The 13,976-nt window shown below is 33.3% G+C and overlaps 1 protein-coding gene across 6 annotated transcripts in view; it reads right to left on the bottom strand.

Moving 5' to 3' along the window:
- The window catches only part of SNX14 (sorting nexin 14), a 77,956-nt gene that overhangs the window by 43,640 nt on the left and 20,340 nt on the right, over positions 1-13,976 (bottom strand). For 4 of the 6 annotated variants that reach the window (XM_047858274.1, XM_047858275.1, XM_047858272.1 and 1 more), the window contains exons 3-7: positions 13,579-13,655; positions 13,419-13,497; positions 9,044-9,087; positions 7,164-7,251; positions 1,908-1,992 (exon numbers count right to left, since the gene is read on the bottom strand). In XM_047858274.1, the coding sequence (XP_047714230.1) occupies positions 1,908-1,992; positions 7,164-7,251; positions 9,044-9,087; positions 13,419-13,497; positions 13,579-13,655 (373 nt within the window). The remainder of the gene's footprint in view (positions 1-1,907; positions 1,993-7,163; positions 7,252-9,043; positions 9,088-13,418; positions 13,498-13,578; positions 13,656-13,976) is intronic. The other 2 variants (XM_047858276.1, XM_047858273.1) reach the window with 1 other exon arrangement.

A 13,976-nucleotide genomic window follows, 5' to 3' on the forward strand; every position in this document is an offset into this window, starting at 1 on the left:
AAAACAAAAAAAGAAATAAGCTATCAAGCCATGAAAAGACATGGAGGAGTCGTAAATACATTATTTTTAAATAAAAGAAGCTAGTCTGAAAAGGCCACATTATGATTCCAGGTATATCACATTCTGGAAAAGGCAAACTATATGGACAATAAAAAGATCAAGGGTTGCCAAAGGTTCATGAAGGAAAGAGGGAGAGATGATAGGTGAAACTAGTCAAAACCTACAGAATGTACAACACAAAGGGTAAACCCTAATGAAAACTATGGACTTTAATAATAATGTATCAATATTGGTATATCAATAGTAACAAATGTACCAATACAAGATGTTAATAGAGGAAAAGAAAGAGAGATGGGCACTCTCTATACTTTCTGCTCAATTTTCTGTAAACTTTAAACTGCTCTAAAAACTAAAATTTACTGGGGCACCTGGCTGGCTCAGTTGGTGGATCATGTGACTTTTGATCTCTGGGTTGTGAGTTCAAGCCCCACAATGGGTATAGAGATTACTTAAAAATAAAATGTTTAAAAAAATAATAAAGAAATTTACCAGTAAAAAAAAACACTTTTCCTATGCTTTTTCCTGACGGTTTGGCCTTGACAAAATGGCTAAAGACAATCAGTTTGTTTTTGCCAGTGACAGGATGATGATTTTTAAGTTAATTTTTTTATTCAATTAAATTACACATATTCAAACTCTTCTACTTTTTGAACATGTTGAAAGTAAAACTATTTTAGTTCTTATGATATAAGATGAACACAGAAAACTAATTCAAATATAGAATTTAAAACGCTTCTCATACCTGAGGAATTACTCAGCAAAAAACAAACTAATGATTTAATTTAATTTTACTTCAACCCTGCTGAGAACATAATTTCCCCAAACGAACTGATTATATAACTGATATTATGAGAGACAGAAAATTGGTTCTGTGTTCAGATGAATTTGGGATGTGGTAAGTTAAAAACTAAGTAGTCAAAGCTATTTCCTTGCTGTAGGACTACTCAGAAATTTTGGTATGCTAGTATTTACTGGGAATTTCCAGAAGGGGAATATAATATATAGTAATTACCAGAAAATATGACCATGAAACCTCTTCCACATGGTTATCTACATGGAGTAGTATGTAGTATCGATAAAGAATACCAAAAGCATTAGGAAAGCACTGACAAAGAATACCAAATGCAAACACAAAGGAAAATCAGTTTTGTAAAGAATCAACCCTAGAACACAGAAGTGATTTTGTTAAAGAAAAATTCCAGTTTGATCTAAGAGCAAGAAAAGTCCCAAATGAAGATTTCACTCATTAATCAGAAAACATTTATTATGTGCAAATCATGACAGTATAAAGAGGCCAGGACATACACAAAAAAATGCAAATAGGTGATCCTAACCAAAGCATAATACACAGTTAAAGACAAAAGGAGATTAAAATATCTGACTAGACAAGAAAGTATTTAAGTATACAATTTAGCCTCTATAGCAGAGTCACTAATTTTAGTAGAGAGAGAACATAATTGTAGTACTATGAAATTAAATGGTAGTGATATATACAATGGGCTGGAATAGGTCAAAACTGTTGAAATCATTAAGAAAAAAAGAAAGGGGGAAGAGATTATGTGAGGTACCTCAGAGGAAGTAATGAAGGCAAGACTATTATTCAAAAAAAAGATGAAAGTCATCAATAATGTATCCAAAAGTTAACTGTATTTTAATTTTCACAGATTACTGCGTTTTTGCAATCACTTACATTGTAAAACAAAATACTGAAAAAGATTTCAGTTTAAAGGAATACTTTCACAGCATTTGTGAATATCAGTTAATGCATCAGTATTCATACTTAGGTATTTAAGGTGAAAGCTGGTATATAAAAATCACTCAAACTTTGTAGTAGAAAACTATATTACCTTTCTGACTGGCTTTAACTATCACTTCTATATGCTTCATTGCTGCTTTTAACAGTTTCTTGGTTATAATAGATGGAATATCCACCTGGAAAAATTTAACATTAAAATAATACTTTTTAACATTAAAAATAAAATGACATTAAAATAAAATAACAATTAAAATAAACAAAATAAATAAAATAACATTAAAATAAAATAATTACCAATGAGTTACAACGGCAGGAATATTATATTTAAGATGCTGGAACACATGATCTTAAAAGTTAGAGATATTATTTAGAAATCTTTCAAAAATAATTTTCTTGGATCATACTAACTGTAACTTTAGACAGTTTTCTACCATGGTAAAGAAAATGTATATTAAGGGTGCCTGGGTGGCTCAGTCAGTTAGGCGTCCGACTTCGGCCCAGGTCATGATCTCACGCTTTGTGGGTTCAAGCCCCGCATCAGGCTTTGTGCTGACAGCTTGGAGCCTGGAGCCTGCTTCACATTCTGTGTCTCCCTGTCTCTCTGCCCCTCCCCTCCTTGCACTCTGTCTCTCTGTCTCCCAAAAATAAGTATTAAAAAAAATTTTTAAAGAAAATGTATATTAACATGCATACACTATATACTATATTTTTCACAAAATATATCTTTATTCTTAGTTCTTTCATGTGTTTCTTTTAAACACAAAGAAAAATCTCAAGTAACATTATCCCTTTGAGACCATAAATTTCTGCTTATTAAGGTTACTTAAAAATGAAGTTTTCCATTCAGCTTACAAGATAAATCCTGGTTTTAGGCTATATGGAAGCATTCTATTTTGGAATAACACTAAATTTCATCATTCCCCACAGACATTTTTCAGCTTAAAGGCTGGAAACTGTGATTATTGCAGGTTACCAATGAAAGGTTGAGGGCTTATATGCACGCACAGAAGAGATAAAAAAATAAGACTGAATTGCAAATAAAATGAATCACCAAAAACATGTTTATTGACTTCACAGGTTTATCCTCTACCACAATACTCAACACATTATATTTTTCCCTTTATCAAAGGCATGAACATATTGCATCATAGTAAAGTTTTGTGTTAACTCTTCTTTTTAAATTCTACATTAAGGAAGGGGGGAAAATCCCAGGCTAATAAATCTAATAACTGTGATGGATCATAAACCCCCAGTTTTTAGTGATCTACCAGTAAAACCCAGAGCAGTTAATAGATATCTTTTGGCTGTATAAGATAAAACATATTCAATAAGAAGGGATATTTTTATTAGTTTTTCTTGTTGCAAAATAACACGACTCTTCATTTCTCCCTCATTTCTTGCCCTCAGTGATTATAAATTGCTATAATATTTATCAAACAGGATGTTTGTTTTCAAATAGTATATAAAATCTTCTAAGAATACTCATGAAAATTTTTCATTTATAAGTTCCATTTTTTTTTTTTAAATTTTTTTTTTTTCAACGCTTTTTATTTATTTTTGGGACAGAGAGAGACAGAGCATGAACGGGGGAGGGGCAGAGAGAGAGGGAGACACAGAATCGGAAACAGGCTCCAGGCTCCGAGCCATCAGCCCAGAGCCTGACGCGGGGCTCGAACTCACGGACCGCGAGATCGTGACCTGGCTGAAGTCGGACGCTTAACCGACTGCGCCACCCAGGCGCCCCTATAAGTTCCATTTTTAAAGACTTGAGGTCACAATCAAAATGGTAAAATAATGGGTTCGTCACTAAACTTTAATTTAAAAAAAAATACACCACTATTGTGTACCCTTAAATGATTCTTTGTTTTCATTACCCCCAAACTGCCAGTTTACATTATTTAAGCAATGGTATCAAAGACAGAACACTGTACTAGGAATAAGTTGACCCAGGCATAATCCTTGACCCATTAGCTACCTCTGACACTTCATCAAAGTTAGTTTCTATATAATGGGTATGATAATGACCCACTTATCTCCCCGGATAATGACGCAGATAAAATGAAAAGAAAGGATGGGGTGCCTGGGTGGCTCAGTCGCATCTGACTAAGCATCTGACTTTTCATGTCGGGCTCAGGTCATGATCTCATGGTCGTGAAATCAAGCCCCATGTCGGGCTCTGTGCTGAGGGTGGAGCCTGCTTGGGATTTTCTCCCTTTCTCTCTCTGCCCACCCCCTTCAAAAATAAACATTTTAAAAAAAGTGAAAAGGATAGATAGCATTAACAATCCAAAAAACAAAAGAATATATTTGCAAATCATATATATGAATTCTTATAACTCAATAATGAATAGACACCCCGGTTAAAAAATGGCAAAGAATCTGGATAGACATTTTTGAAAAAAAGATATACAAATGGCCAATAAGCATATGAAAAGATGCTCAATGCCACAACTGATCAGGGAAATGTAAATCAAAGCCACAATGTTACTACTTCATATCCATTAGGCATGGTTAGAATCCAAAAATGAGATAATAACTAGTTCTGGCAAGGATGTAGAGAAATCAGAACCCTCATATACTACTGGTGGGAATGTAAAATGGTATAGCCACTTTGGAAAAGAGTCTGGTAGTTCCTCAAAAAATTAAACAGAGAGTTACTTGTTTGACCCAACAATTATATTCCTAAGTTTACACCCTAAAGAAATTAAAATATATATCCCCAAAACCATTAAAAACAGTTGTACACAATGCTATGGCATTATCCAAAATAGCCAAAAAGTGGAAATAATCCAAATGTCCATCAACTGATGGATGGATAAACAAAATGTGGCATATCTACACAATGAAATATTATTCAGACCTAACAAAGAAGTCCTGATACATGCTACAACTATAACATGAATGAACTTTGAAAACTTTATGCCAAGTGAAAGTAACCAATCACAACAGGCCGCATATTACATGATTCCATTTATATGAAATATCCAGAATTAACAAATCTATAGAGCCAGAAAGTAGATTGGTTGTTGGCTAGAGCTAAGAGGATGAAAGAACAAGGATTAATGGCTAAAGAATGAGGTCTCTTTTTGGGTGATAGAAACGGTATAAAATTGCTGTGATGGTGCATAACTCCAGGAATATCTGAAAAAACACTGAACATTTAAATGAGTGAGCTGTCTGGTATACAAAGTAGACCTCAATAAAGCTGTTACCAAAAAGTACATATAAAGCAATCCAAGTATGAGGTACTATGATTTTAAAATCACTAGGCTTGGGGCGCCTGGGTGGCTCGGTCGGTTAAGCGTCGGACTTCGGCTCAGGTCATGATCTCACGGTCCGTGAGGTCAAGCCCCGCATTGGGCTCTGTGCTGACAGCTCAGAGCCTGGAGCCTGTTTCAGATTCTGTGTCTCCCTCTCTCTGACCCTCCCCTGTTCATGCTCTGTCTCTCTCTGTCTCAAAAATAAATGTTAAAAAAAAAAATTAAAAATAAATAAAAATAAATAAAAAAAATAAAATCACTAGGCTTTCTCAAAGCCTAACACAGCAGAGCTATTCTTCTAAATTAATACTTATAAATTTATTGTAATGAATCAGCTTTTTGATCAATTGATTTTATTTGACTTACTCTAAGTTGTAATTTAAGTGACTTACTATCAACCAATTGATATTTCTTACTAAATCTTTTATTCCAATTAAACTCTATATATGTGCCTTAGAATTTTTTCAACAATACGATTAAGGGGCGTCTGGGTGGCTCAGTCAGTTAAGTGTCTGACTTCGGCTCAGGTCATGATCTCGCAGTCCATGGGATCAAGTACTACATCAAGCTCTGTGCTGACAGCTCAGAGCCTGGATCCTGCTATGGATTCTGTGTCTCCCTCCCTCTGCCCCTCCTCCACTCGCATTTTCTCTCTCTTTCTCTCTCTCTCTCTCTCTCTCTCTCAAAAATAAACATTAAAAAAAATTAATTAAAAAGTAGACAATGTGTTTAATATTTATCAACTTTTTTCTATTTATAAAATGGTAAAAGTTCAATATGAAGACAAATAAAGATGAACTGAAAGAAGTGCATGGTAAGAACCAAAAATCAGCATCAACCCATCATGTTGGTAAGAGTTAACAATAAGGATATATATGTACTTAATACACATATTAACAAGCTTTAATATGTAAGCTTTGTTTTCAATGTGGAAAAATACCACATATATTATTTTCCAGCCTCTTCCACTTGATTATATAAGGAAAATAATTTCTCATGTAAATAAGTACTATTCTACAAAACGATTTTTCATGGCTGTACAGGATTCTATAATTAGCATGTTCTATATTTTAATCAACAATTTTATCATTAGATATCAGATTTTCTTTTCAGTTTTCCTTTTCTTAAATTATACTACAATGAATCTTCGAGCATTCATTTTTACATACATCTCATGATTATTTATTTAAAATATATTATCAAAAATATAATTAAATTTGGGAGTATAGACGTTTTTAAGTCTTTTGTTAAAGATTACCAAACTTCCCTCCAGTATATGAGTTATACCAATTTGGATTTGTACTTGTTCTGCCTGTTTCCCCACAATGACCATTACTAGACATTATCATTCTTTCCCAATCTGATAGGCAACAGAAGAGCATCTCATCAGAAAACTGTATTTATTTGATGTGAGACAACATAGTCTCAAGTGTTCATTGGCCATTTTTCTTTTTCTTTTGTGAACTGCTTATTCATATTTTTGCATATCTTTTCTACAGTGATTGACTATTTTGTTAATTTTTCAAAAAAGTATAGAAACATTTAACAAGATTTACCTTTATTTAGTAATTGTATTTTGTTAATTTCTCAAAAAAGTATAGAAACATTTAACAAGATTTACCTTTATTTAGTAATTGTAGAGAGATGATATATACCAGTTTATTGTCAATGTGCTCAATTCTATCAAACTGACAAGGCAGTATACAAGCATGTGTGTCTATAGCCAACATACTGTAACTACATACAAAGACCCAAACATATGACTTGAAACATTTTTTTAAAAAGTAGATCATAATCATCGCCATTTACTCAATAAATTCATCTAACTAGAACGAGACTTTTTTTCCTACAGTTCTCTTTAGTTGTCTTTTTATTTCTAATTACTACAAACCAAGGTGCATTAGCATTAAAGGAAGTAAAACATCAATAAATCAAAAATGACCCATTTACCTTTTAATCTAAAAAAATTAAAGTGAAGAAAAAAATACTTATAGTATAGGATAAAGTAAAACTAAGATTTAAAAAAAAACACCTTTTTAGGAATAATAAAACCCCAAATTCCCAAATTTCTCATTATAAATATATACCTTGTGAATCCTTCGAATTAAGACAGATGCAAAAAACCGTAATGTAATTCTCAGTTCATCAACAAAGGACTCATCATCTGTTACATCCCTTCAATTAAGGAGAAAAGCAAGCATTTAGGAGCTCAGAGAAATACACCATTACTCCTTCCACAAACCCAGGAAAGTTCAGAACTTCCTCTTTTTTTCCTTTTAATTATGCTATTTTCCTTTGCTTTTTAAACAATGCATTACATTACAGAATAAAAGATAAAAATGTACAATGAAAAAATAAGCATCTCCCATAATTCTAGTACCAAGACATAATCATTACTAAGTAAAGTGTAGTATATATTTCCCTGTAGACAACCACATATACAAAGTTATATTTTTACAATACTACAATCATTTTCTAAACATCATTAAAGGAATTTCTAAGAAACAAAACAAAGAATAATATGAGAGGAGCAACAGAATTAAATTAATACAAAATTTTAATTTGGTTTAAAATATTTATAGATTAATATTATAAACTGATTGTAAAAGGTAAAAAATAATAATTCTATTTGAAAAAGAAAATAAAGTGAAACTCAAACATTTTTAAACGGAAATTTTAACAACTTTCTTCTGAGAAGCTACTTTTCATTTTCCTGAAGTCTTGAGATCCCTAGAAGAATTAGGTCACTTCCCTAATCAAAGCAAGCGAGAAAGGTATGTATAATGGTGATATCCTGAACTTGGAGATGGTGCTATTTAGTCCCTTGGCAGAATAAAGAAGATAATTGTATTAACTACGCTTCCTACTATTAATCCCAGGAAAGTGGCTATTTCAGTATCAATAACTACACTGAAGAGAAAATACATACTTTAATATTTAGAAATACAGCCAGCTTTAATGAAGAGTCATAACATGGGCAGGAGTGAGGGGAATATTCACAACAGGATTCATTATACAAAAAGACTTATCATCAACTTTACTTAAATGGCAAATGCCCCATATTTAAGACAGAATCCAACATAAAAATATTAATTTACATAGCTTTTCAGGAAAATATGGCATATAAACTGGATATTAAGTTTAATACATATAGAACATCTCACCTACTAGCGGCTTTTAATTAGAAAATTCAAAATATATAAAATTAAGACAGATGTCATTGAATATTACACCTGTAAGTCATATAGGTGTAAGTGTTCAAATATGTAACTAAATACACGATGTTTTTGTAAGGAAACATTTATTAAGTATATAATTTGAATTTCTGATTCTCAAACTAGATTAATTTTTTAGATCTAGAGTATTTTCTATATCCTTCCAAGGCAGAGGGTGCTTGTACATCCATAGCAGATACTAAAAACAGTTACTTTGGAAAAAAACATTAATATTCTAGGAAAATACTATTAAAATTATATTTCAATTTAATGAAACATCTGAATATAAATTTGCCTCTAAATGTACAATTATTTCAAATGTAAAAAGCGCATACAAAATATTAAGTTACTACATTCAGAAGTGATAAGAAATTCTCTAAGTTGATTTTCCTTCAAAAAGCAGCCTAGGTTTTTCTTCTTTACTGTCACTAAACTGTTAATTGATTGCCTATGTCTATGGTTCTTATCTAGGGCCAATTATGCCTCCCAGGTAATATCTGGCAATCTCTGAAGACATTTTTGATGATCACAAATAAGAGGATGAGGGAGTATTACTGGTAGCTAATGGAAAAAAGCCAGGAGTTCTGCTAAACATCCTATAATACACAGGACAGCCCCTCCAAAAGAAGAATTACTTGGCCTAAAATGTCAATAGTGACAAAGTTGAGAAATCCCGGCCTACACTGAAAACATTTCATTAGCACACTTCATTGTATTCAGTAAAGAAAAAAGGTATTATAGAAAGGACATACCTGTACCACGGATAAACAAAGTTTTCCAACACTAATTCAAGAACCTGTATAAAAATTGTTTTTTAAAGAAAAATCAAATTAATTAACTAATCCTAGGAAAATAAACCATACTACTAAATAATATATATCACCAAGAACCAATTTTATTATCCTAAATATTGACATCTAATATCATACTTTCACATGACAAAGTGTGTATGTCAACCTTACATGGTTGTTGTGATGATCAAAAACAAAATATGAGGGGCACCTGGGTGGCTCAGTTGGTTAAGTGTCCAACTCTTGATTTCAGCTCAGGTCATGATCTCATGGTTCCTGAGTCCAAGCCCCATGGTGGGCTCCGCGCTGACAGCGAGGAGCCTGCTTGGAATTCTCTCTCTCCCCCTCTCTCTCTCTGCCCCTTTCCTGTTTGTATGCAAACATGCTCTACCTCTCAAAAATAAATAAACATTAAAAAAAAGAACATATGTGAAAGCCGTAAAACTCCATAAAAAGAAAAATTGCTATTATAATGATATACACACATTTCTAAATATTCCTACAATTAAATAAAAAAAAAAACACTTAAATTTTTCCTGACTTCTCTGAAGAGTCACTGAACTACAAGTTCTATGGAAAGAAGAAAAATATAGGTTAGCCTTTTAGATTCCTAACTTTCTCTATAAATCAGTATTCCTTGAATAAAATGAAGAAACAAGTAGGTAAGACTTACATAAGGGGTCAAATTTAGGAATCAGTGATTACTTTTATAAGGGGTCAAATTTAGGTATAAGTGATTACTTCAGAAGGGAGAATTGTGACTAAAGAAACAATGAGGGGGACTTCTGGGGTGCTAATAATGCTTTGTTTCTTGATCTGGGTGCTAGTTATATGGATATGTTTACTTTGTGAAAATTTTAGGCTATAAATTTATAATCAGTATATAAATTATAAGTAAAAAGTAACAAAGCTAAAGAAACCCTAGGTGTTAAACTTTACATTTCTTGGAGCACTTGGGTGGCTCAGTTGGTTGAGCATCTTTTTGATTTTAACTCAAGTCATGATCTCACAGTTTGGGAGTTTGAGCCCTGCATTGAGCTGTCTGGGCTGACAGTGTGGAACATGCTTGGGATTCTCTCTCTCTGCCCCTTCCCTGCTCGCTCTCTCCCTCTCTCTCTCCCAAAATAAATAAATAAACATTAAAACAAAAACAAAAACAAAAAAAAACTTTCCATTTCTTGTGTCTGGGTGTAGCAGTATGTTAATTTTTAAAAAGACCTGCAATGGGGTGACTGGGTGGCTCAGTCAGTTGAGCATCCAACTTCAGCTCAGGTCATGATCATATGGTTCCTAAGTTTAAGCCCCACATTGGGCTCACTGCTAGTAGCACAGAGCCTGCTCCAGATCCTATGTCCCCCCCACCACCTGACCCTCCCCTGCTCATGCTCTCTCTCTCTCTCTCTCTCAAATAAACATTAAAAAAAAATGTGTCTATTGCAAATGTAGAACCAAAAGTTTTAAAAAATAATAAAAAATAATAAAGACTTGCAACAGTGGGCAGTAACTTTTAAAAGCAGTAAGGAGAGAATGAAACAATATATCTAATCTGACTATATGCCTATATTCCTTCTCTGGCAGCAATAAGAAAGGTTACAGATTCTCTAAATATTAAGGCAAGATTTGATTTTTTTAATTAGAAAAACTAAGCACTGGTGATTATCAAGTGGGAAAATAAAATACATATAAGCAGGGATATGACACAGAAACTAGAAAGTCTGCCATTAAACATCTGGTCTTATTTTATTTCCCAATTCCAATCACTAATTACTATTGATTTTACATCCTGAGTAGCTCTCTTCTATAGCTCCATTGATCAGTCCTTATTTTCTCACTCCTAAATTGTAGCAACAGCCTCTAACCTAGTCTCCTTCCAAGCTAGCTCCCTTCTACCCACCACAAAGCTGTTAGAGTAACCTAAAACATATATTTGAACATATTACCCCCCCCCACCCCGTATAAACCTTCAATTTCTCAAACCACAATATTATCAAAGTAAGAAAAGTGGAGCTGCAATTTTAAAGGGGTGGGAGAAAGATGTCTGCCAGCAGCTGTGACCATTACTTTCTTTTCACCTCCCACTACATCCTATGAGTCACATCTGAAAACTCCAGTTACACAGTTCAAAAATCACTGGCTTCCATGATCAATTACACTCCTTCAGCAAAGTCCTTTTAGTCTTTTGATGATCTGATTTCTAAAGGGCCATATAAGAACTGGTTAAGGGGCACCTGAGTGGCTCAGTCGGTTAAGCGTCCTACTTTGACTCAGGTCATGATCTCATGGTTCGTGAGTTTGAGCCCCACGTCAGGCTCTGTGCTGACAGCTCAGAGCCTGGAGCCTGTTTCAGATTCTGTGTCTTCCTCTGTCTGCCCCTCCGCCGCTTGCACTCTGTCTCTCGCATTGTCTCAAAAATAAATAAACATTAAAAAGAAAATTAAAAAATAAAGAAATAAATATAAACTGGTTAAGAACTAAGCCAGACTCGGGTTTTAGAGTGAGTTCTGCTACCAAGCAGCTATGAACTTGAGAAAATTATTAAAACCCTCTAAAGTCCAGTTCTGGTAAATTCATCAATAATAGCACCTATTTTATAGGTTGTGTGATTTCAGAAAATAAGTAATTAGTATTATGCCTAATACAGAGCAATAACCAATAAATATTAGCTGCTAGAATATAGTATCTTCACTGCCCACATCCTCCCTCACATTTTGCCCTCCAGCTTACTGAACACCTTGTTTCAAGGCCTCTCTTTCCTTTCAAAAGCTCTTCCTAAACCATGAAATACCTTTTTCCACACACTATCAGTTATAAAAGTATAGAAGTATAACTTCTAGTTATACTTTCTGGTTGCCCCTCTCAACAGTTATTCATTTCTTCCTCTGTACTAATAATATACATGGCACATTTCTTCCATTATTGCCTGCATTTACATTATATTGTATGTACCTGTTTATATGCCTACCTCCCCTCCTAGATTGAAATTCCTAGAAGAAAGTGACCATATCTTATTTCTCCTTCTATTTCTGGAGCCAAGTCCAGTTCCTGCCTATAGTAAAATCTCAAAAAATGTTTTTAAATGTTGGAGCTTACATTTACTGAACACCAATAAGTGCCAGGCAGTCAGCCAGGAGCTTCCCTTAAGTTCTTTCTTTCTTTTTTTTTTTTTTTTAAGAAATTAATGAAGTGCCAAAGACACATGATACTCTTATTAGAGGTCTTATCTTCAGCAGACCTCATCAAATCAGCACTCTCCAATAAAAATGTAATGTGAGCCACATATGTAGTCTTAAATTTTCTAGTACCTACACTTTTTAAAAAGTAAAAAGAAACAGGTGAAATTGATTTTACAATATATTTTATTTAAACCAATATATATCTAAAATATTATCATTTCAACATGTAATCAATAAAATATATAATAGGATACTTTACCTTCCTTTTTTCTTACTAAATCCTCAAAATCACATCTCAATTTGGGCTAATACATTCCAAGTTGTTTATTAACAGCCACATGTGGCTAGTGGCGACCATACTAGACAGCATAGTCCTAAATCAAGGAATCTTGAAGATGAAAAAGGACTTACAGAAGAAATGAAAAAGAAAAGTGCCAACAGTTTGGCATTTATGCAGCATACTTGTAGCCGAAGGATACAAATTGGAAAAGAAGATAATTAGGTAGGATTCAGGAGCCTAATGCTATTCTTCAACTAATTAGCATTCAACTTAATTCAGTACATATCAACTACCAACAAAATATCTGGCACTATGGTTAGTGCTGGGAACAAATGGGACCCTACTCTCTGCCTTCAAGGACTTGTTTTCTCAGATCAATGGGGAAAAAAAGTCTCTAAAAGAAATAACTAAAATATATGTTACCCAAAAGGTACATATAAAATGTGACTGCAACAAAGAAAAGGGAGCATTTTATTCCTACATTATGTGGAAACCATGACAAGTATCCTGTCCTCCACTCTACCCTTCAGCCAGTGTCAAAACTGGGATCATAATTCAGCAGGACAGACTTGTTCCTTATAGCTCATGTCTCCTTTTGGAATTACAAAATAGTATTGTCTTACCATAAAGATGACTATTGTTATAAAGTTAAGCAATATCTAGGTAAAACAGTGCTTTCTTTGGCTAAAATGTCCATTTAAATTAGACATAGGATCCAAAAACATTTCTAACTTACCATTTGAGTTGCATATTTCATAATAACCAACTATCTAGTCAAGAATTGATTAGGTGGCATATATTAAGATGTTCCTTGACTAAAGTTTCCATAGTATTTAATATTTTCCGCTTGAGTATATTTGACAATATTAAATAAATCTGTTACCTCTGAGAGAGATGCATCAACCTTGGAAGAAATTTTCAAATCTAGCCATGGCTGGTAGTTTTCAAGTAGTAAGGAAGGCCTAAAGAAAATCATACAATTAAAATGCTTGAAATCCAAAAGGTAATTGGAAGGATCAACACATAAAAAATGTTTAACTTACCTATGTCGTTTACATTTCACTTTACCACAAACAGCACAGCTACGACCTTGAGGAAATAATTCTTGAAGTCCTAACTGCTAAAAAAGGGAAATGAGGAAGGGGAGAGATTTGCCTTTACTTTACACTTAATCTTTACTAAAGAGAATAATCTTTTCAAAAGCTTATCAATGTATAAATTCAGCAAATTTTTAAAAAAATTATCACTTGTATGCTGTAACACTGAAATCATTCCTTGTAATAAGTATTGCTGGCTAAATTAAACTGCCAAATCAAAGAGAAAAAAATACCTGATGAAATGCATTATAATACCTAAGCCAAATTTCCAAGCTTAAAATTAAGGACAATTGTTATGTTCACTTATTAAAAAAAGAAAAATCGATCTATATTTGAAAATGATA

The sequence above is a fragment of the Prionailurus viverrinus genome, chromosome B2 (genome assembly GCF_022837055.1).
Source record: "Prionailurus viverrinus isolate Anna chromosome B2, UM_Priviv_1.0, whole genome shotgun sequence".
Taxonomy (NCBI): Eukaryota; Metazoa; Chordata; class Mammalia; order Carnivora; family Felidae; genus Prionailurus; species Prionailurus viverrinus.